General features: G+C 51.2%; 1 protein-coding gene across 1 annotated transcript in view; it reads left to right on the forward strand.

The window, feature by feature from the left end:
• Positions 1-24,651, forward strand: part of UQCRC2 (ubiquinol-cytochrome c reductase core protein 2) — a 134,592-nt gene that overhangs the window by 22,949 nt on the left and 86,992 nt on the right. Inside the window, exons 5-8 of the mRNA XM_075318000.1 lie at positions 16,248-16,304; positions 16,490-16,614; positions 16,859-16,956; positions 21,482-21,539. Coding sequence (XP_075174115.1) covers positions 16,248-16,304; positions 16,490-16,614; positions 16,859-16,956; positions 21,482-21,539 — 338 coding nt within the window. The remainder of the gene's footprint in view (positions 1-16,247; positions 16,305-16,489; positions 16,615-16,858; positions 16,957-21,481; positions 21,540-24,651) is intronic.

The raw sequence follows: 24,651 nt of genomic DNA on the forward strand, positions 1-24,651 counted from the left end.
CCCATTGTGTGCCTGCTCCCCTGTAGCACGTCGTCTGCCGGGGTCTCTAGCACTTCGTCTGCCGGGGTCTCTACTAGTCGTGGCCAAAGAAACCACCTGTCAACCCTGTCCATGGACAGGGACGGAGTAGTCATAATATAGAGACTTGCAGTCCAGACAGGCCATGGGCAATCTACTTGACCAAAAGGCAGCTCTTCAGGGCTTTGATCCTGACATCGCTCTCAATCCGGATACACCGGGTGGTAACGCCATACGGAATGATCCTATACCGTCCATCAATGGAAGGTTGGATCTTTCTCCCTCAGCTCCCCCAGTGGAGATAGGAGACGAACAGGAGAAGTCCTTTTTCAGTATCTCACACAGATATTGAGTATTTTTCTGGCCACGCTGACTTCAGAGAAGCAGTCCAGGAACACCACGCTTACCAGATAAGCGTCTTCTCCAAACGTTTTTTAGGATACACGTTATCCCTTTTCCCCTGACGTGGTCAGCGCTGGACCCAGGGTCCAAAGGTGGATTCTCCAATCTCCAGGCTTGCATCTAGAGCCATAGTTGCACTGGAGATGGGGCTTCACTTAAAGATGCCATTCACAGACAGATGGACTCTGGTTGAAATCTGTCTAGGAAGCTATCGGCGTGTCGGTTGCTCCGGCATCCACAGCCGTATAGGCAACCTAACCTTTTCAGCTGTTCTTGCGCAGCTGGCCTTGAGCACAGGGACATCTGTACCGCAGAGGCGTCCGTAGCCCCGCAATGTCTGCACTGCGACTTACCCTGTTTATACTGTCCTAAAAGTACAGTCGAGGTTTCGGTCCTTCCCAAGCTCCGGCAGGTCCCAATTGTCCTCGTGCAAAAGGGCTACAAAACCTCAGACGGGCTCAGATTCCGGCCGGGCTCAATCACGCCCAAGGAAGGCAGTCGGAGGAACCGCTACCAAGGTGGCCTCCTCAGGACTCTCAGTTCTCTCTCTCTCTCTCCGCATCCGCGGTTGATGGCAGACTCCTCCGCCTTTGGCGACGTTTAGCTGCCACAGGTCACAGACCGGTGGGTGACGGACATTGTGCTCACGTGCACAGGACAGTGTTCTGTTCTCGTCCTCCGACTCCATTCTTCAGAACGGCCCCACCCCCCACCGAGCAGATGCACTGCTGCAGGCGGTGGACGCTCTAAGAGCAGAAGGAGTGGTGATCCCTGTCCCCCCTCAGGAACGAGGGCGAGGGTTTGTACTCCAATCTCTTTGTGGCTCCAAAAAAGGACGGTTCCTTCCGTCCTGTTCTGGTCCTGAAACTGCTCAACGAGCATGCGAACGCCAGGCGGTTCCGGATGGGCTCCCTCCGATCCGTCATTGCCTCAATGTCTCGAGGAGACTTCCTTGCCTCAACAGACATCAAAGATGACTATCTCCACGTGCCAATTGCTACGGAACACCAACGTTTTCTACGTTTTGTGATAGGAGACGAACATCTTCAGTTCGTAGCTCTGCCATTCAGTCTGGCGACAGCCCCACGGGTGTTCACCAAGGTCATGGCAGCAGTGGTAGCAGTCTTGCACTCTCAGGGACACCCGGTGATCCCGTACTTGGACGATCTACTCGTCAAAGCACCCTCTCTCGAGGCATGCCAACGCAGCCTGAATGTTACGCTGGAGACTCTCCAGACTTTCGGGTGGATCATCAATTTGGCAAGGTCAAATCTGTCTCCGACTCAATCACTAACGTATCTCGGCATGGAGTTTCATACTCTATCAGCAATAGTGAAGCTTCCGCTGAACAAGCAGCGTTCACTGCAGACAGAGGTGCAGTCTCTCCTTCAAGGCCAGTCGCACCCCTTAAGGCGCCTCATACACTTCCTAAGGAAGATGGTGGCAGCCATCGAGGCAGTTCCCTTTGCGCATTTTCATCTGCGCCAACTGCAATGGGACATTCTCCGCCAATGGAACGGGCAGTCAACCTCTCTGGACAGGAAAGTCTCCCTTTCCCAGACGGCCGAGGACTATCTGCAATAGTGGCTTATTCCCACCTCATAGTGGTCACGACAGATACGAGTCTGTCAGGGTGGGGAGCAGTTTGTCTCCGCCACATGGCTCAGGGGACGTGGACTCAGCAGGAGTCCACCCTTCAGATCAATGTTCTGGAAATCGGGGCAGGGTATCTTACCCTACTAGCTTTCCAGAAGTGGCTAGAAAGAGAGCAGATCCGAATCCAGTCGGACATCTCCACAGCGGTGGCATACATCAACCACCAAGAAGGGACGCGCAGTCAGCAAGCCTTCCAGGAAGTCCGGCGAATCCTCATGTGGGTGGAGGACACAGCATCCACCATATCCGCAGTTCACATCCCGGGCGTAGAAAACTGGGAAGCAGACTTCCTCAGTCGCCAGGGTATGGACGCGGGGGAATGGTCCCTTCACCCGGACGTGTTTCAGGAAATCTGTTGCCGCTGGGGGGTGCCGGACGTCGACCTAATGGCGTCTCGGCACACCAACAAGGTCCCGGCATTTATGGCACGATCGCGCGATCACAGAGCTCTGGCGGCAGACGCCTTAGTGCAAGATTGGTCGCAGTTCGGCTCACATATGTGTTTCCACCTCTGGCACTCTTGCCCAGAGTACTGCGCAAAAATCAGATCCGATTGCAGCCGCGTCATACTCGTCGCCCCGGACTGGCCGAGGAGATCGTGGTATCCGGATCTGTGGCATCTCACGGTCGGTCGACCGTGGTCACTGCCAGACCGACCAGACTTACTGTCCCAAGGGCCGTTTTTCCATCAGAATTCTGCGGCCCTGAACCTGACTGTGTGGCCATTGAGTCCTGGATCCTAGCGTCCGCAGGATTATCTCAAGGAGTCGTAGCCACAATGAGACAAGCTAGGAAGTCAACGTCTGCTAAGATCTACCACAGAACGTGGAAGATTTTCTTATCCTGGTGCTCTGCACAGAGAGTATCCCCTTGGCCATTTGCATTGCCCACCTTTCTTTCCTTCCTGCAATCGGGGTTGGAAAAGGGCTTGTCGCTCAGCTCCCTTAAAGGGCAAGTCTCGGCACTATCCGTGTTTTTTCAGAAGCGTCTAGCACGTCTTCCTAAGGTGCGCACGTTCCTGCAGGGGGTCTGTCATATTGTGCCCCCGTACAGGCGGCCGTTAGATCCATGGGATCTGAACAGGGTACTAGTTGCTCTCCAGAAGCCGCCTTTCGAGCCTCTGAAGGAAGTTTCCTTTTCTCGCCTGTCACAGAAAGTGGCGTTTCTTGTTGCGATCACATCGCTTCGGCGAGTGTCGGAGCTGGCAGCTCTGTCATCCAAGGCTCCCTTCCTGGTGTTCCACCAGGACAAGGTAGTGCTGCGCCCCATTCCGGAGTTTCTCCCTAAGGTCGTATCCTCGTTTCATCTTAATCAGGATATATCCTTGCCTTCCTTTTGTCCTCATCCGGTTCACCGGTATGAAAAGGACTTACGTTTGCTAGATCTGGTGAGAGCACTCAGAATCTACATTTCTCGCACGGCGCCCATGCGCCGTTCCGATGCACTTTTTGTCCTTGTCGCTGGTCAGCGCAAGGGGTTGCAGGCTTCTAAAGCCACCCTGGCTCGATGGATCAAAGAACCAATTCTAGAGGTCTACCGTTCTGCGGGGCTTCCGGTTCCTTCAGGGTTAAAAGTCCACTCAACCAGAGCCGTGGGTGCGTCCTGGGCATTACGACACCAGGCTTCGGCTCAACAAGTGTGCCAGGCAGCTACCTGGTCGAGTCTGCACACTTTCACCAAACATTATCAGGTGCATACCTATGCTTCGGCGGATGCCAGCTTAGGTAGAAGAGTCCTGCAGGCGGCAGTGACACCCCCGTAGGGGAGGGCTGTTTTGCAGCTCTAACATGAGGTATCTCTTTACCCACCCAGGGACAGCTTTTGGACGTCCCAATCGTCTGGGTCTCCCAATAGAGCGCTGAAGAAGAAGGGAATTTTGTTACTTACCGTAAATTCCTTTTCTTCTAGCTCTTATTGGGAGACCCAGCACCCGCCCTGTTGTCCTTCGGGATTGTTTTGTTGTTTGCGGGTACACATGTTGTTCATGTTGAACGGTTTTTCAGTTCTCCGACGTTATTCGGAGTTAATTTGTTTAAACCAGTTGTTGGCTTCCTCCTTCTTGCTTTGGCACTAAAACTGGAGAACCCGTGATACCACGGGGGGGTATAGCCAGAAGGGGAGGGGCCTTGCACTTTTTAGTGTAGTGCTTTGTGTGGCCTCCGGAGGGCAGTAGCTATACCCCAATCGTCTGGGTCTCCCAATAAGAGCTAGAAGAAAAGGAATTTACGGTAAGTAACAAAATTCCCTTCTTTTGATTTTTCATTTTTTTTCTAAAGATTTGGAAGAAAAGCGGGTCCACTGGACTCCCGGCATGTCCCTTCTCACCCCCCTGGCAGCGGTGCTGTTAAGGTTGACTTCAGGGCAGGAGCCCTTCATGCCGCGCTCCTTCACCATCCCTTAGGGGCTCTGGCTTGAAGTTAGAGCCAACACGGTTCTCACTGCCTTGCAGGAGACCGGCCTCCATCCGCAGCCCTTTTGCAGGACCCTACTGGACGGAGCACTGAACCCCCATCCCACCCAGGGACTGGGCCCTGCGTCTCAAAGCTAAGTATAGAGACGTTATTCAGAGGGTCCTTCTGCAATGTGGGGCACTTTTATTGTGGGGGACAGTGATTTACTTTGATAATGCTGCTTTTTACTGTGTTTCCGGCCGGTTCCACGGTTTTTACTGAGAACCGCGCCGATGATGCCTGATTGTCGGCCGCATGCTTAACTCTAGGCCCCGGCTTCAGCCGCGGCCTAGTTTCGTTTCGTTCCCCTGCATGTCAGTCATGCAGGGGGACACTGCAGCGCCGGCCGCTCTGCACAGGGGAGGACACTCCTTTTTGAGGAGATGATTCCCTCCCCTGTACATCTCCTTAGCCCTCCGATTCCCGCTCCTGGGTTAACCCCCGCCCCCCCCCCCCTCACTCTGGCGCCATTTTCTCAGCGTTCTTAGTACACTGGTCGGCGCTGGCTGCTCTGCAGTGCAGAGGGAGTGAATATCTGGCTGGGGGTCCAGGCTTGGAATCCGGAGGGCACTCATAATAGCGGCCTGATAAGTCACAACCTCTGGTTGTGCACTTTTATACACTCTCAGGGCGTTCTGAAGGAGTTAATTCTTTATTATAGAACCTCCTCCTCAGCAGCATGTCTCACTCTAGGAGCAAAGCTCCAAGGCTGTACACTACATGTTCTGCATGTAAGCTTATATTGTCTGAACCAGCACAGACCCACACTGTAATGGTTCTTATGTGGTGGTGCCTCAGCCTGGAGTCTTCCCAGGCTGAACCCCTGTCTTGGGTATTCTAGACATTCTAGACAGAGCCCCCACCTCTGCAGCATGTCACAGAGCGAGGCTGCAGGCTGTTTTTATTATCCACTGCAGGTAGTCTCGTATGGCTGTACCGAGCTCATAACCACTGTGGCCCCTCAGCTTGGAGGCTCATTAATGGTCCCTCCAGCTGCTCCGGTTTCGGTGTCTGACCCCTGGGGGAATCTTATTTCCCGGGGTCGGCTGTCCCGGCATCTGCTGAGCATGCAGCCCCCTTCTCAGGGCGTTTTCTGCTTCAGCTCGCTCATCAAAGCTCACAAGGGACTCTCCTTCTGGGCTCAGACCCCGTCCTGACAGGGAGACGCAGGGTCCCCTGTCCTCCCCGTCCCGCAGCTCCGATTACGAGCTGACTCACTGGACGAGGAGGATGTCTCTACCAGGGGCTCGGACGCTACTTTATGTACATTGATCCGTCCGTAGGTGACGCAGATGCGAATGATTGGATTGCGTCCATTATCCTTGTACTGGACCTCCATCCGCCTGTATCAGGGGAGTATTCCCCGCTGGCAGAAAGGCATCAGTATACCTTTAACAGGACGAGGAGTGTGTTCCTTAACCACTCCAGTTTTCAGCCCGCTGCGTCCAAGCCCACAGTCCTGCAGACCCCACAGCGGGGTTCTGCTGCCTGTCTCCCCCTCCCATCAGAGGTGGTCAAGGAGTGTACTCATTCGCCAAGGGTGGCCACTCCGGTGTCTAGACTTTCAGCCCGGATAGTTGTATCAGTGGCTGACGGCACCTCTATAAGGATCCCACGGTACATTAATTTTGTACTGGACCTCAATCCGCCGGAGTTACCTTATCTAGGTGAACACAACGTGTGTTCCTTAACCACTCCAGTTTTCAGGCCCCAGTGACCAGCCCAGGGTCCGCTCTGACCGTCGCTTCCCATGAAGCGTGATTCTGAGGACTGTGTTTCCCCTGTCCACCAATGGTGGTCAAGAAGTGGGCTCATTCACCTCAGGTGGCTCAGCCCGGACCGTTATGTCAGTGGCTGATGGCTCCTCACTTAAGGTTTTGCGGTCCGCCCGGTTCTCCTTTTGGCCAAGTCGGTATGGGGGCGGCAGGAGCTTCGTTCTCCTCAGCTTTACAGCAGTGCGGTTTTTTTGTACCTTCTCTGCTTCTCTGGAGGAGATGCATTCCCTCACAGGGACTCTATGCCCAAAACGGTTGCCTGAACTTCCAGACTTCAGTCTTTTCATCCTATGCCAGGTCTGCCATGCTGGACACCGCACGGCGGTGGTCTTGGCTACTTTCCTCGCTATCCGCAGGCTCCTGTGGCTTCGGAGGGTCCAGTTTCCTCGGAACCAACTGGATGAAATTAAGGAAGCTCTTGGCGGGGAGTGTTCTTCCTTGCCACAAACCTAAACCAGGGAACCTGTCCAGGGCAGGAATCAGTTGAGGTTTCGGTGGTTTCCGTTCCTCCATCTGATCGTCCTCTAGCTCGGCCTAGGTTCATAGAACCAAATGGCTCGAAGCTGCGTCTTCAGAAGACTGCAGGAGATGCTGCCACTGAGTCAGCTTCCTCCGAGCTATCTAGCCACGCCAACAACCTCCTTGGTCGGTGGCAGGCTCTCTCCACTTGGCGACGTGGGTTCTAACACGTCTCCGTTCAGTGGGGGCGGGATTATATCTCCCATGGCCACAGGATGGAATTCTGTCCACCCGCCAAACAGATTTTTTCTGTCAACTCCTCCCGGCTCCAAGGCCGCCGCCTTCTCACAGGCCGTGGCATTTCTTGCAGGCCAATGGAGTAATTGTACCGGTTCCCGACTGGGAACGGTTCTGAGATTTTTGCTTAAATCTATTCCTAGTCCCCGAAGAGGGCGGTGCCTTCCGACCTGGATCTTTAGCTTTTCAAGCATAGTCAGGTGTGGCGTTTTCACATGGAGTCTCGGTTTTGTTCCGTGTGTTTTTCACCGGATCAATTAAGAACCCAAGGAGATTCCCTAGCAGCCATCGGCATCAGACATGCCTATCTGCAGGAGTCAATCGCAGTTTCACACCAGCGTTGACTACGTTTTGACAATCGGAGTGGTCCAATTCGTGGCTCTTCCCTTGGGGTTAGCCACGGCCCCTCGAGTATTCTCATTGGGGCAGCTGTGATTAGGGTCCTGCACCCCTAGGGATTGGCAGTGATCTTTTGCCCTGGACGGCCTTCTTGTCGGGGCTTCATCGAGTGCTGACTCTTAGCAGAGTGCTTCGCTCACTCTCGCCACTCTAACCTTTTCGGGTGGCTTGTCTTTCTGTCCAAGTCCACTCTGACTTCGAACCAGAGGTTCTCAGGGACGCAATTCGAGACTCTGTCGGCACTTGTGAAGCTGCTCTTAGTCGATCAGTAGTCCCTCCGCTGGCGGTCGACGTCGTTCTATCAGACACCATATACAGGTGCTGGTCAGACGGTGGCGTCAATGGAAGCGATTCCTTGCCCAGTTTCTCCTGCGTCCTCTGAGACTGGATGTTTTCCGCTGTACAAGCGAACTCCCTCCTCCCACGGGGTGGTGGCTTCGCCACTGACCAGGGGCTCGTTTCAGTGGTGGCTGCGGCCACTCTGTCTCAGGGGCGCTCCTTCCTGGCCACGTCCCGGGTGATCCTCACCAGGATGCTAGCCTATCCGCCTTGGGAGCAGTATATCTCCACCGTGGAGCGCAGGGCGCTTGGACTCTGTCCGAATCAGCCCTCTGGATCAATGTGCTGGAAATCAGAGCTGTATTTCTAGCTCTCTAAGCCTTCACCATCTGTTGGCGGCTAGGCACATTCGAGTCCAGTTGGACAACGTGACAGCTTTTTCCTACATCAGCTTCCAGGGCGGGACACTCAGCCGCCTGGCAATCATGGCGGCTCAACATTCTTCAGTGGACAAGGGACTCCTAGTCCACCGTATCCGCAGCCCACATCCTAGATGTGAAAACTGCGAGGCAGACTATTTCAGCTGTCCACAATCCTCAGGTTTTGCGGTAGACACACTGGTTCATGTTTGATCCCAGCTTCGTCTCTTTACGTATTTCACCCTCTACCTCTTGTCCAGAGTCCTGCGCAAGATCAGTAAAGGGGGCCGTCGGGTCATTCTCATACTCCAGACTGACCCAGGCAGGCTTGGTACTCTGACCTGCTCCTTCTGTCCGTTGGGTTGCCATGGCATCTTCCGGACCGTTCAGACCTTTTCTCAAAAGGTCCGTTTTTTCCGTCAGAATTCTGGATTCTCAGATTGACGGCGTAGCTCTTGAGTCCTGGATCTTGGCGACTTCTGATATCCTTCCTGAAGTCATCTCCGCTATGACTCGAGCTCCAAAGTGTCTTTTGACCTTTCTTCGGCGCTCTATTGGGAGACCCAGACGATTGGGTGTATAGCACTGCCTCCGGAGGCCACACAAAGCAATTACACTAAAAAGTGTAAGGCCCCTCCCCTTCTGGCTATACACCCCCAGTGGGATCACTGGCTCACCAGTTTTCTGCTTTGTGCGAAGGAGGTCAGACATCCACGCATAGCTCCACTGTTTGTAGTCAGCAGTAGCTGCTGGCTATATCGGATGGAAGAAAAGAGGGCCCATATGGGGCCCCCAGCATGCTCCCTTCTCACCCGCGGTGGTGCTTGTAAGGTTGAGGTACCTATTGCTGGTACAGAGGCTGGAGCCCACATGCTGTTTTCCTTCCACATCCCCTGGAGGGCTCTGTGGAAGTGGGATCTTGCCGGTCCCCAAGCCCTGGGGCCGGGCTCCATCCACAGACCCAGAGAACCTGCTGGATTTGGAGCGGGAGTGCCGTTCAGGGACAAGGCCCTGCAACTTTCAGGTACTCTGTGTCCCCGGCAGGCACGGACACTCTCAAGGCTTGCTGAGCGTTATAGTGCGCCGGGGACAGTAGCGCTGTGCGCTGGGGTTAGGTCACTGCAGCTTTGCTGAGTGACGTTACATGTTGGGAACTACTGCGCCGACCGCTCCTGGAGCGGCGGCGCAGCTGCGACTTGTGGTGCGCCGGGGACTTCGCGCCGACCGCGCTTTTACGGCGGCGGCGCTTCTAACTTTAGCCCCCGGCTTCTGCGGCCTAGCGCCGCTTCGTTCCCGCCCCCACCCTGTCAATCAGGGTAGGGGAGAGACGCTGCTCAATGGGCAGCGCCGAGGGCTGGAGCTTTATTTACATGCTCCAGCCCTCTCACTAGGCACAGTGGGAAGCAGGCTTCCCGCTCTTCGTCTGTATACGCCCAGGGCCCGCCCCCCCTCTCCACAAGGACGCCGGCAGCCATTACACATGCAGTCTGGCTGGGGAAAGGCAGCAGGCTCTGGGAGACCCAGACTAAAGGGATTTCGGCGACCACACACCCGCTCCTAAGCGGGCGGTAAGCAGCACATTAGTGCTGGCCCCACTAGTGCCTCAGTGTTATATTAGTGTACTTTTTTCTTGGTACCATATATATATATATATATAGTTGCTCTGTAAGGTCGCTTCTTGGCTGGACACCCTGTACTGCTCTGAGGAGGCAGCAACATGTCATCCGCAAAACGCAAGGGTGCCAAGGCACAGGCTGTGTACACTGTTTGTACTGCATGTGGGGCTAATCTACCAGCAGGCTCCAACGACTCTCATTGTGTGCAATGTTCAGTCCCAGTGGCACTTCGTCAGCCAGAGCCTATGGTGGTAGTGGCCCAGGCAGAGACGCCTGTGAACCCTGCCCCGGTGACGGGGACAGACTTTGCAGTTTTTGCCGATAAAATGTCTGTGACTATGACAAAAATCCTGGAGACCTTGCAGTCCAGGCCAGTTACTCAGACCATGGACACTGCTGTGCCTATGTTCCCCGGTCCCCCTCAGTTGGAACTAATCCGTACTTCAAGGGGGTCTCAAGCATCACAGGCTGAAGTCTCTGACTCAGATGACAGTCCCAGGCAGCCTAAGCGAGCTCGCTGGGAAAGACCCTCGACGTCATCACACTGCTCAGGGTCTCAGCGAGAAGAGTCTCTCTGTGATGTGACTGAGGACGGTGATCAGGATTCCAATCCTGAGGCCCCTCTCAATCTGGATGCCCCTGATGGTGACGCCATGGTTAATGACCTTATATCGGCAATTAATAGACTGTTGGATATTTCTCCCCCAGCTCCTTCAGCAGAGGAGGCAGCTGCACAGCAGGAGAAGTTCCATTTCCTGTATCCCAAGCGTAAATTAAGTGCTTTTTTGGACCACTCTGACTTCAGAGAGTCAATCCAGAAACACGACGCTCATCCAGACAAGCGTTTCTCTAAACGTTCTAAGGATACCCGTTATCCTTTTCCCTCTGAGGTGGCCAAACGCTGGACCCAGTGTCCAAAGGTGGATCCCCCAGTTTCCAAGCTTGCGGCTAGATCCATAGTCGCAGTAGAGGATGGCGCTTCACTTAAAGATGCCAACGACAGACAGATGGACCTTTGGTTGAAATCTGTCTATGAAGCTATCGGCGCGTCGTTTGCTCCAGCATTCGCGGCCGTGTGGGCACTCCAAGCTATTTCAGCTGGTTTAACACAGGTGGATGCTATCATACATCCAGCAGTACCGCAGGTGGCGTCCCTAACTTCGCAAATGTCTGCGTTTGCGACCTATGCTATCAATGCTGTCCTAGAATCTACGAGCCGTACCGCTATGGCGTCCGCCAATTCTGTGGTTTTGCGCAGAGCCTTGTGGTTAAAGGACTGGAAAGCAGATGCTGGTTCCAAAAAATGCTTAACCAGCTTGCCATTATCTAGAGACAGACTGTTTGGTGAGCCATTGGCTGAAATCATAAAACAGTCCAAGGGTAAGGACTCTTCCTTACCACAGCCCAGAGCAAGTAAACCTCAACAGAAAAAGTGGCAGTCGAGGTTTCGCTCCTTTCGAGGCTCGGGCAAGGCCCAATTCTCCTCGTCCAAAAGGACTCAGAAAGAACAAGGGAGCTCAGATTCCTGGCGGGCTCACTCACGCCCCAGGAAAGCAAATGGAGGAACCGCTTCCAAAGCGGCTACCTCATGACTTTCGGCCTCCTCCCTCCGCATCATCGGTCGGTGGCAGGCTCTCCCGCTTTTGCGACATTTGGCTGTCACAGGTCAAAGACCGGTGGGTAACAGACATTTTGTCTCGCGGGTACAGAATCGAGTTCAGTTCTCGGCCTCCACTTCGGTTCTTCAGAACCTCCCCACACCCCAACCGAGCAGATGCTCTGCTGCAGGCGGTGGACTCTCTAAGAGCAGAAGGAGTCGTGATCCCTGTCCCCCCTCAGGAACGGGGGCGAGGATTTTACTCCAATCTCTTTGTCGTTCCAAAAAAGGACGGCTCCTTCCGTCCTGTTCTGGACCTAAAACTGCTCAACAAGCATGTGAACGCCAGGCGGTTCCGGATGGAATCCCTCCGCTCAGTCATTGCCTCAATGTCTCAAGGAGATTTCCTAGCATCAATAGACATCAAAGATGCTTATCTCCACGTGCCGATTGCTACAGAGCACCAACGCTTTCTACGCTTCGTGATAGGAGACGACCATCTTCAGTTCGTAGCTCTGCCATTTGGTCTGGCGACAGCCCCTCGGGTGTTCACCAAGATCATGGCGGCAGTGGTAGCAGTCTTGCACTCTCACGGACACTCTGTGATCCCTTACTTGGACGATCTACTGGTCAAGGCACCCTCTCAAGAGGCATGCCAACTCAGCCTGAATGTTGCACTGGAGACTCTCCAGGCGTTCGGGTGGATCATCAACTTCCCAAAGTCAAATCTGTCACCGACCCAATCACTAACGTATCTTGGCATGGAGTTTCATACTCTCTCAGCGATAGTGAAGCTTCCGCTGGACAAGCAGCGGTCTCTACAGACTGGGGTGCAGGCTCTCCTTCAAAGTCAGTCGCACTCCTTAAGACGCCTCATGCACTTCCTTGGGAAGATGGTGGCGGCAATAGAGGCGGTTCCGTTTGCGCAGTTTCATCTGCGTCCACTTCAATGGGACATTCTCCGCCAATGGGACGGGAAGTCAACATCCCTGGACAGGAAAGTCTCCCTTTCCCAGACGGCCAAGGACTCTCTGCAGTGGTGGCTCCTTTCCACCTCATTATCACAGGGAAGATCCTTCCTACCACCGTCCTGGGCGGTGGTCACGACAGACGCGAGTCTCTCAGGGTGGGGAGCAGTGTTTCTCCACCACAGGGCTCAGGGTACGTGGACTCAGCAGGAGTCCACCCTTCAGATCAATGTTCTGGAAATCAGAGCAGTGTATCTTGCCCTACTAGCCTTCCAACAGTGGCTGGAAGGGAAGCAGATCCGAATTCAATCGGACAACTCCACAGCGGTGGCATACATCAATCACCAAGGGGGGACACGCAGTCGGCAAGCCTTCCAGGAAGTCCGGCGGATTCTGATGTGGGTGGAAGCCACGGCCTCCACCATATCCGCGGTTCACATCCCCGGCGTAGAAAACTGGGAAGCAGACTTCCTCAGTCGCCAGGGCATGGACGCAGGGGAATGGTCCCTTCACCCGGACGTGTTTCAGGAAATCTGTCGCCGATGGGGAAGGCCGGACGTCGACCTAATGGCGTCCCGGCACAACAACAAGGTCCCAACCTTCATGGCACGGTCTCGCGATCAAAGAGCTCTAGCAGCAGACGCCCTAGTGCAAGATTGGTCGCAGTTCCGGCTCCCTTATGTGTTTCCACCTCTGGCACTCTTGCCCAGAGTGCTACGCAAGATCAGATCCGACTGCAGCCGCGTCATACTCGTCGCTCCAGACTGGCCGAGGAGGGCGTGGTATCCGGATCTGTGGCATCTCACGGTCGGCCAACCGTGGGCACTACCAGACCGACCAGACTTACTGTCCCAAGGGCCTTTTTTCCATCGGAATTCTGCGGCCCTGAACCTGACTGTGTGGCCATTGAGTCCTGGATCCTAGCGTCTTCAGGCTTACCCCAAGGGGTCGTTGCCACCATGAGACAGGCTAGGAAACCCACGTCTGCTAAGATCTACCACAGAACGTGGAGGATATTCTTATCCTGGTGCTCTGCTCAGGGAGTGTCTCCCTGGCCATTTGCATTGCCTACCTTTCTTTCTTTCCTGCAATCTGGGTTAGAAAAAGGTTTGTCGCTCGGCTCCCTTAAAGGACAAGTCTCGGCGCTATCCGTCTTTTTTCAGAAGCGTCTAGCACGACTTTCTAAGGTGCGCACGTTCCTACAGGGGGTTTGCCATATCGTTCCCCCGTACAAGCGGCCGTTAGATCCATGGGATCTGAACAGGGTACTAGTTGCCCTCCAGAAGCCGCCCTTCGAGCCTCTGAGGGAGGTTTCACTTTCTAGACTATCACAGAAAGTGGCTTTTCTGGTAGCGATCACATCTCTTCGGAGAGTGTCTGAGCTAGCAGCGCTGTCTTCCAAGGCTCCCTTCCTGGTCTTCCACCAGGACAAGGTAGTGCTGCGCCCCATTCAGGAGTTTCTCCCGAAGGTGGTATCCTCTTTTCATCTTAATCAGGATATCTCTTTGCCTTCGTTTTGTCCTCATGCAGTTCATCGGTATGAGAAGGATTTACATTTGTTAGATCTGGTGAGAGCACTCAGAATCTACATTTCCCGCACGGTGCCCCTGCGCCGTTCGGATGCACTCTTTGTCCTTGTCGCTGGTAAGCGCAAAGGGTCGCAGGCTTCTAAGGCCACCCTGGCTCGATGGATCAAAGAACCAATTCTTGAAGCCTACCGTTCTGCTGGGCTTCCGGTTCCATCAGGGCTGAAGGCCCATTCTACCAGAGCCGTGGGTGTGTCCTGGGCATTGCGACACCAGGCTACGGCTCAACAGGTGTGCCAGGCAGCTACCTGGTCGAGTCTGCACACTTTCACCAAACATTATCAGGTGCATACCTATGCTTCGGCGGACGCCAGCCTAGGTAGAAGAGTCCTGCAGGCGGCAGTTGCCTCCCCGTAGGGGAGGGCTGTCTTGCAGCTCTAACATGAGGTATTTCTTTACCCACCCAGGGACAGCTTTTGGACGTCCCAATCGTCTGGGTCTCCCAATAGAGCGCCGAAGAAGAAGGGAATTTTGTTACTTACCGTAAATTCCTTTTCTTCTAGCTCTTATTGGGAGACCCAGCACCCGCCCTGTTGTCCTTCGGGATTTTTTGGTTTGTTTGCGGGTACACATGTTGTTCATGTTGAACGGTTTTCAGTTCTCCGATGTTACTCGGAGTGAATTTGTTTAAACCAGTTATTGGCTTTCCTCCTTCTTGCTTTTGCACTAAAACTGGTGAGCCAGTGATCCCACTGGGGGTGTATAGCCAGAAGGGGAGGGGCCTTACACTTTTTAGTGTAATTGCTTTGCGTGGCCTCCGGAGGCAGTGCTATACACCCAATCGTCTGGGTCTCCCAATAAGAGCTAGAAGAAAAGGAATTTACGGTAAGTAACAAAATTCCCTTCTTTTGGCCTTGCCGACCCTCCTGTCCCTTCCACAGTCCGGTCTACAGCTAGGACTATCCCTCATTAAGGGACAGGTCTCGGCTCTGTCAGTATGTGCCAGCGGCGTATCGTCCGGCTGGCTCCGGTGCGCTCCTTTAAGGGCGCATCTCACATCATTCCGCCTTTCCGGCGGCCTATGGAGCCCTGGGACCTTAATCCGGTCCTCCCGGTTCCCGGAAACCCCCCTTTGCGCCTCTTGGGGAGGTTTCTTTGTTTCATCTTTCACAGAAAGTAGTCTTTCTAGTGGCTATAATTTCCCGCCAGAGAGTTCTGGCTGCACTCTCTCGGAGCCACCCCCTTTTTTGGTCTTTTGCATCAAGACAAGGTGGTCTTTGTCCGACTCCGGACTTTTTTTCCTAAGGTGGTTACTGCTTCCACCTTATCCGGGGCAATTTTCCTGCCTTCCTTTTGTCCGGCTTCTGTTCATCGCTTGAGGAAGCATTGCATATCCTGGATCTGGTGCGGGCGCTCCGGATCTATGTGTCTCGCACCGCCGTTATTAGGCGGTGCACCTCTCTGGTGCTGACTGCTAGTCAGCGTAGCGGTCTCTCGGCATCTAAGCCGACCCTGGTTCGTTGGCTTAGGTCGGCCATTTCCGAGACCTACAAGTGTACTCAAGTGCCTTCCCCGCCGGGGATCAGAGCACATTTGATCAGACCTGTCGGCGCCTTTTTGGGCTTTCAGGCACCAGGTTACGGCTCAGTAGGTCTGTCAGACTGCAGCTCGAATTAGTCTGCATACTTTTTCGAAGCACTACCCAAGGCATGCTCATGCTTTGGCAGACGCGGGCTTGGGCAGACGCTTTTTTCTGACGTCTGTCGCCCATTTGTGAAGTTAGGTTTGCCTGCTTCTCAGTTGTCTGTTTATTCCCACCCATGGACTGCTTTTGAACGTCCCATGGTCTGGGTCTCCCATAGGAACGATAAAGAAAAAGAGAATTTTGTTACTTACCGTAAATTCTTTTTCTTATAGTTCCGTCATGGGAGACCCAGCACCCTCCCTATTGCCTGTTGGCAGGTTTCTTGTTCCGTGTGTCTTCACCGGCTGTTATTGTTGTAGACAGAGGTTCCGGTTCTTCCGGATTTTACTCTCTCTTCTTGTGGGTGGATGTCCTCCTTCAGCTTTTGCACTAAACTGGCTAGGACTGGCTAGCAGGGGGTGTATATGCTAGGAGGGAGGAGCTACACGTTTTGAGTGTAGTAACTTTGTGTGTCCTCCGGGGGCAGTAGCTATACACCCATGGTCTGGGTCTCCCATGACGGAACTATAAGAAAAAGAATTTACGGTAAGTAACAAAATTCTCTTTTTTCCAGGTTTCTAATGGGCCCTTAAGATATGGCTTAGCTGCAATGAGGCTTCCATAGAAGAAAAGCTGTTACTTGGTGACCACTTTTAAAGTGTTAAGAATCACTGAATAATTGTATGATTTGTCTTTTTGCAGTGTAACATCTACGAGGGAAAATATGGTGTACACCGTGGAGTGTCTGAGGGACTATGTGTAAGTATCTCTTCCGTTCTCTTCACCGTGCCCTCCTGGGCTTGAATTCAGTGGATTGGGGGATAGATGTGTAGTCCGAAATTTTATCTAGATATTTTACTTTTACTTGCACTTTAAATTGCCCACATTTTACATATAATCTGTATTGGAAAAGAGAGCAAAATATTTGTCTTTATTTGCTGCAGGGATACTGTAATGGAATATCTCATTAATGTCACTACGGCTCCTGAATTTAGAAGATGGGAAGTGTCTGACATTCAAGGCAGAATAAAGATTGATAAAGTTCTGGCCCATCAGAACCCACAAGTCGGTGAGTAAGGAGTCGACCTATAATCTAATGTATAGCAAGTGTTGGGACAATTATTTGGTTGTGCAATGGCTTAAAATCGCCGCCACACTTTGTAAGAATTTACTAGACCCGGTCTGTATGTTTGAACATAACGGGTAAGACGTTTCTAACACTTTAATATTTCTGTAATTTCCTTGTATTTAAGTCACGGCCATACTTATACTGGATCTCTGATTACATTCATTGAAGGGTTGTTTATTCCCAGGTGTCTTGGAAAACCTTCATGCTGCATCTTACCGCAATACACTTGCCAACTCCTTGTTCTGTCCTGACTACAGAATTGGAAAAGTATCGCCTGATGAGGTAATGATTTACACTAAATGCTTGTATTTAAATGTTGTGAAATCAGTGTAAAATGATTATACAAATAACTAGAAGGTGGCCCGATTCTAACGTATCGGGTAGTCTAGAATGTGTATGTACAGTAGGTTAGCAGATTGAATAATAAGGTAATGAATGGACTGGATGGGTTAGGTTTAATTTAGTATTCTTATTGTAATATTATAGTTTATTGGTTTTAAAATGACAAACAGAAGGAATAGTTTTAATAGATGAGTCTAATGATTACTGATGTCCATGGCTTGTAATGAAAGAAGGCCATGAACAGTGTAAAGTTAAGTAAAAATATTCTGATGCTGTGATGTGTCCCAATGCTGGTATGTGCCCCCATCGTGGTGCAGCCAACATCCTGACATGTGCCCCTATCCTGCGGGGGGCGGAGTGCGGGGGGGTGGAGCCGAGCGGGGCCATGACGCTGAGGACGTCAGTGCCGGGGACTGCATGGCTGGGGACAGGTGACTATCCAGGTTGTGTGTGTGTGTGTGTGTGTGTGTGTGTGTGTGTTCGGGCGCTTTCACACTATGGAGAATAGCGCTATTCTCCATAGACTTGTATTGACGACGCACTGTAACACAAGTGTCTGCATTGCATCCGCTGGACGACGCTGCATCGTTAATTTGACGTAGCGGAGGGAACGCTGCATGTAGCGTTTTTTTGGGTCGTTAAAATATCGCACCTTGACAGATTCCGTTAGAATCCGCCAAGGTGTCTAATGATAGTCAATTGCGGCGGAATCCGCTGACTGATCCCGTCACGTTCTACTGAGGATGCTCAGCATGTCCAGCAGAACTATCTAAATCGTTTAAAATCACTCCTGGTATTGCCCCCCCTCTCTCCCCCTCTCCACCCCCTTCTCTCATACTCACCGATCACCGGCGCGGCGCTGCACGGCTGTCACACTGCTCTGGCGGCTTCTCCTGCTTTTGAAAATGCCGGCCGCTCATTATTCAATCTCGTTTTCCCTGCTTCCCCCGCCAACCAGCGCCTATGATTGGTTGCAGTCAGACACTCCCCCCCACGCTGAGTGACGGCTGTCTCACTGCAACCAATCACAGCCGCCAGTGGGCGGGTCTATATCGTGCGGTACAATAAATAAATACTTAAAAAAAACAACCAACCTGCGGTTCCCCCCAATTTTGATAGCAGCCAAGGTAAAGCCACACGGCTGAAGACTGGTATTCTTTGGATGGGGAGCTCCACGTTATGGGGAGCCCACCACCCTAACAATATCAGCCAGCAGCCACCCAGAATTGCCGTGTCCATTAGATGCGACAGTCCTGGGACTCAACCCGGCTCATCCTGAATTGCCCTGGTGCGGTGGCAATCGGGGTAATAAGGAGTTAAATGGCAGCTTATAGCTGCCACTAAGTCCTAGGTTAATCATGGCAGGCGTCTCCCCAAGATACCTTCCATGATTAACCTGTAAGTGAAAGTAAATAAACACACACTCCCGAAAAATCCTTTATTTGGAATAAAAGACAAAAAAACCCTTTCATTTACCACTGTATTAATCCCCAAACACCCATCCAGGTCCGAAGTAATCCACACGACGCTTTCAGCTCTGCTACATGAAGCTGACAGGGAGCGCCGTAGAACACGACCGCTCTGTGTCCGCTCCACGCAGCAACTGAAGTGAGCCTCGCTGTCATCGGAGACTTCACTCAGGTAGTGCCGGGGTGTGTGCAGTGATGATGATGGGAGCGGTAGTGCCTGTGTGTGTGCGCGGATGATGGGAGCGGTGGTGCCTGCGTGTGTGCGCGGATGATGGGAGCGGTAGTGCCTGCGTGTGTGCGGGGATGATGGGTGCAGAAGTGCCGGGGTGTCTGTTCAGTGTATACCTGTGGAGTGCGGGGGGTGGAGCCGAGCGAGGCCATGGCGCTGAGAACGGCAGTGCCGGAGACTGCATGGCTGGGGACAGGTGACTATTCGTGTGTGTGTTCAGTGTATACATGCGGAGTGCAGGGGGGGTGGAGCAGAGTTACGCTGGTAACCATGGTACACAATTGGGTAACTATATGCAAAGTGCTTTGCTTAGTTACTCGATGTGTATCATGGTTACCAGCGTATGCCGACTCCCGGCACAATCCCAGCAATGCAAGGGTATGTCTCGGCTGGGTTCCCGGTGTGGGCTCCTGGGGGTGCAGCAGTCACCTGGGAGTTGGGGCTCCGTGTGGGTACGGGGAAAGGTGTCGGGCGTCGTCCTGTCGGCCCGTAGTTCGTGCTGTTCACTTACCTGAGCCGTTGGTCACAGGCTCTTTAGCGCACGTGCTGTGGCGACGGTTGTCACTGTAATGACATCATTTTGGAGCAAGACAGACAGAATAAGGCAATTATATATATATATATATATATATATATATATATATATATATATATATATATATATATATATATATATATATATATATATATATATATATATATACACTAGAAGGTGGCCCGATTCTAACGCATCGGGTATTCTAGAATTTATTGTGTAGTTAATGTATGATTTTTGTTATATGTTGTTGTGTGTAGTTGCCAAGTGTTTGTGTAGGGCGCTGTAAATGGTCTGGGTGGGGGGTGTGAGAGCGGTGTTGTTTGTGTGTTTCGTTGTGTGTGTGGCGTTGTTTGTGGAGCGCTGTGTCTGCAGTGTTGTCTGTGTGTGGTGCTGTGTGTGTTGCGCAGTTTGTGGGTGTGGGGTGCATGTATGTGTTTTGGTAGGAGGTATGTTTTGTGCAGTGTGTGTGTTGCGCGGTATGTGCGTATATTTGTGTATGCTGCGGTGTTTGTGTGTTGTGTGTGTGCGGCGTTGTCTGTGTGTGTGGGTGTCTGTGTAGGGGGGTGTTTGTGGTTCCCAGTGTGTGTGGTGTGTTGTGCAGTGCGTGTGTGGCGGTGTGTCTGTGTTTTGGGGGGAGGTGTGCACCCCCCCATCTTGCTCCATCCCCCATGCTGCACACCCCCATCTTGTTTTAATACAAACATTTCCATAGTTCCTACAAAAGGATGTCAAAAGACATTATAGACTACTCCAAAAGGACTACATGAACAACAAAGAAAAAATGGAGTTTCCAAGTCCATTAAAAAATTGTAAATTTTATTTTATCACATAATAAATTAATTACAAAAGATCATATACAAAAATACATTACAGAAAAAAAGTGAGGCAAAAGAAGGGGAGGAAAATACCCCCAGGCAAGGTGATATGGCTACAATAACATGTGGGGGTTAAGTATTAACCTTTTCCAAGAAGGGTACAATCCAATTACAACTGCTTTCCAGCATTGGATTAGTCACAATGGACGTTAGTAAACTGCAGTTATTTGCTTACCCATTTAAATTCACAGTTATCCCCACAGGAGGTTGATGTGCCCACCAGAGTATAATAGAACCCTCCCCCCATCGTGCTCCATCCCCCATGCTGCACACCCCCATCGTGCTCCATCCCCCATGCTGCACACCCCCATCGTGCTCCATCCCCCATGCTGCACACCCCCATCGTGCTCCATCCCCCATGCTGCACACCCCCATCGTACTCCATCCCCCATGCTGCACACCCCCATTGTGCTCCATCCCCCATGCTGCACACCCCCATCGTGCTCCATCCCCCATGCTGCACACCCCCATCGTGCTCCATCCCCCATGCTGCACACCCCCATCGTGCTCCATCCCCCATGCTGCACACCCCCATCATGCTCCATCCCCCATGCTGCACACCCCCATCATGCTCCATCCCCCATGCTGCACACACCCATCGTGTTTCATCCCCCCCCCATTCTGGGCACCCCCCATCATGGTCCACCCCCCATCGTGCTGCATCCCCCATGCTACAAACCCCTCAGAGAGGAGTATAATGGGAGGAGTTGTCCTGGAGGGAGGTGTACAGGTGCCCAACGTGTGGGGGCGTGGCCTAGCGGGGTAGTGGGGGTGTGGCCTAGTGGCATACTGAGGGGGCGTGGCCTAGCGGTAACTGCGGGGGCGTGGCCTGGCGGCATACTGCGGTGGCCTGGCGCCATAGTGAGGGGTGTGGCCTGGCGCCATAGTGTGAGGGGGCGTGGCCTGGCGCCATAGTGTGAGGGGGCGTGGCCTGGCGCCATAGTGTGAGGGGGCGTGGCCTGGCGCCATAGTGTGAGGGGGCGTGGCCTGGCGCCATAGTGTGAGGGGGCGTGGCCTGGCGCCATAGTGTGAGGGGGCGTGGCCTGGCGCCATAGTGTGAGGGGGCGTGGCCTGGCGCCATAGTGTGAGGGGGCGTGGCCTGGCGCCATAGTGTGAGGGGGCGTGGCCAGGCCGAGCCCAGCGGCCAATCTGACGGTTGTCACTGTAAGGACACAATTTTGGAGCAAGACAGACAGACAGACAGAATAAGGCAATTATATATATATATAGATGTCAAAGAACCTTAGTTTTGTTTGTTTTTTTCTTTTGTTGTTTGTTTGTGTTCTGTAAACATTTTTATACAGTAATTTTATCACTTAAGATAAAAAAGGAAAAATGTTTTGTGTTTTTGTAGCTACATCAGTTTGTGCAGAATCACTTTACAAGCTCAAGAATGGCACTGGTTGGACTAGGTGTGTATTACGGGGAAATGGGAATATGTCAGATATGAACATGGCCCTAAACATAGAGCAGAAGCAAATATTTCCTCACTCATGCTTCTGATAGAAACTTCTCATGTACACCAGTGTTAAGGCATTCTTTGGCTATCGACTACCACAGGAACAAAAAATTATGTATGGACAGCTGACACAAAATGCACTTTCCTATAGAGTGAAAAAGGGTATGCTGACCCAGCGTGTACTCCCAAAAAAAAATTAAAAAAAAAAAATTTGTTGGCTCATGGTAAAGTAAAACCAATAAGTGGCAAAATTACCTTGAATAACGCCCCCAACAAGGAGTAAATACGAAAATGGCTAAGGGGTGAACACCAAATCCTTAATGAAAAGACCTAAAATATAATTTTTAATAGGTGTATTTAAAAAAAAAAAAAAAATGACAAGAAGTCACTTAGTAAAAACGTGTCTCTTAACCCCTTAAGGACGAAGCCAGTTTTGTCCTTAATGCCCAGGCCATTTTTTGCAATTCTGACCAGTGTCACTTTATGAGGTCATAACTCTGGAACGCTTCAACGGATCCCGGTGATTCTGACATTGTTTTTTCGTGACATATTGTACTTCATGATAGTTATAAATTTAGAACGATATTTTTTGCTTTTATTTGTGAAAAAATCGGAAATTTGATGAAAATTTTGAAAATTTTGCAATTTTCAAACTTTTAATTTTTATGCCCTTAACCCAGAGAGTTATGTCACACAAAACAGTTAATAAATAACATTTCCCACATGTCTACTTTACATTAGCGCAATTTCTGAAACAAAATGTTTTGGGGTTAGGAAGTTAGAAGGGGTCAAAGTTCATCTGCAATTTCCCATTTTTTCAACAAAATTCACAAAACCATTTTTTTAGGGACCACATCACATTTGAAGTGACTTTGAGAGGCCTAAGTGACAGAAAATACCTAAAAGTGACACCATTCTCAAAACAGCACCCCTCAAAGTACTCAAAACCACATCCAAGAAGTTTATTAACCCTTCAGGTGCTTCACAGGAACTAAAGCAAAGTGGAATGAAAAAAAGCAAAAAATAAAATTTTACCTAAAATGTTGCTCTACCCCAAATTTATTCACTTTTAGAAGAAATAACACAACAAAATGAACCCCAAAACTTGTTCCCCACTTTCTTATGAGCGCGCCAATACCCCACATGTGGTCAGAAACCTTTGTTTGGACAAATGGGAGGGCTCGGAACAGAAGGAGCAATATTTGAATTTTGGAAAGCAAATTTGGCTGAAATAGATTGCGGGCACCATGTTGCATTTACATGTCCGCTAAGGTACCTAAACAGCAGAAACCCCTCACAAGTGACACCATTTTGGAAACTAGACCCCTTAAGGCTTCTATCTAGGGGTATAGTGAGCATTTTGGATCCACAAGTACTTCACAGATTTTGATAACGTTACGTTGTCACATTGAAAATTTTCATTTTTTTCTCAAAAATGTTGCTTTAGCATCAATTTTTTCACTTTTTCAAGAGGTAATTCCAAAAATTTGACCCCAACGTTTGTTACCCACTTTTTTATGAGCGCGGCGATACCTCACTTGTGGTCTGAAACCTTTGTTTGGAGAAATGGGAGGGCTTGGAACGGAAGGAGCAATATTTGAATTTTGGAAAGGAAATTTGGCTGAAAAAGATTGCAGGCACCATGTCGCATTTGGAGGACCCCTAAGGTACGTAAACAGCAAAAAAACACCACAAGTGACCCCATATTGGAAACTAGGCCCCTCAAGGAATTTATCTTGATGTTTGGTGAGTACCCTGAACCTCCAGGTGCTTTACAGAAGTTTATAACGTTGAGCCATGAAAATAAAAAAATAAAATTTTACCACAAAATTGTTACTTCAACCAGGTAGCTTTTTTTTTCACAAGGGTAACAGGAAATAAATCACCATGAAATTTATTGCGCAATTTCTCCTGAGTTTGTTGATATCTTGTATGTGGTGGAAATCAACTGTTTGGGCACACTACAGGGCTCAGAAGAGAAGGAGTGCAGTTTGACTGCAAAATTGGCTGGAATCAATAGCGGACGCCATGTTGCATTAGGAGAGCCCCTGAGGTGCCTAAGCAGTGGAGGTCCCCCACAAGTGACCCCATTCTGGAAATAAGACCCCTCAAGGCTTTAATCTAGGTGTATATTGAGCATTTTGAATCCACGAATACTTCACAGAATTTGATAAGCTTAGGTTGCCATATTGAAATTTTCATTTTTTTCACAAAAATGTTGATTTAGCGACACATTTTTCACTTTTTCAAGAGGCAACAACAAAACGTGTACCCCACAGGTTGTTATCTAATTTCTTGTGAGCGCAGGGATACCACACATGTGGCCAAAAACCTTTGTTTGGATAAATGGGAGGGCTTGGAATGGAAGGAGCACCATTTGAATTTTGGAAAAGTTGAAGTAAATTGCGCGCACCATGTCACATTAGCAGGGCCCCTTGGGTACCTATACATCAGAAACCCCCCACAAGTGACCTCATTTTGGAAACTGGACCCCTCAAGGATTTTATTCAGGAGTATAGTAAGCATTTTGAATCCACAGGTACTTCACAAAAATGTTGCTGTAGCAACAAATTTCTCACTGTTAAGGGGGCTTTACACGCTGCGACATCGCTAATGCGGAGTCGTTAGGGTCACGGAATTGGTGACGCACATCCGGCCGCATTAGCGATGTTGCTGCGTGTGACACCGATGAGCGATTTTGCATCGTTGCAAAAACGTGCAAAATCGCTCATCGGTGACATGGGGGTCCATTCTCGATTATCGTTACTGCACCAGTAACGATGTAGTTCGTCGCTCCTGCGGCAGCACACATCGCTATGTGTGACGCCGCAGGAACGAGGAACCTCTCCTTACCTGCCTCCCGGCCGCTATGAGGAAGGAAGAAGGTGGGCGGGATGTTCCGGCCACTCATCTCCGCCCCTCCGCTTCTATTGGGCGGCCGCTCAGTGACGTCACTGTGATGCCACACGGACCGCCCCCTTAGAAAGGAGGCGGTTCGCCGGTCACAGCGACGTCGCCGGGCAGGTAAGTATGTGTGATGCGTCTGCGCGATGTTGTGCGGCACG

Source organism: Anomaloglossus baeobatrachus, chromosome 7 (assembly GCF_048569485.1).
Source record: "Anomaloglossus baeobatrachus isolate aAnoBae1 chromosome 7, aAnoBae1.hap1, whole genome shotgun sequence".
Taxonomy (NCBI): domain Eukaryota; kingdom Metazoa; phylum Chordata; class Amphibia; order Anura; family Aromobatidae; genus Anomaloglossus; species Anomaloglossus baeobatrachus.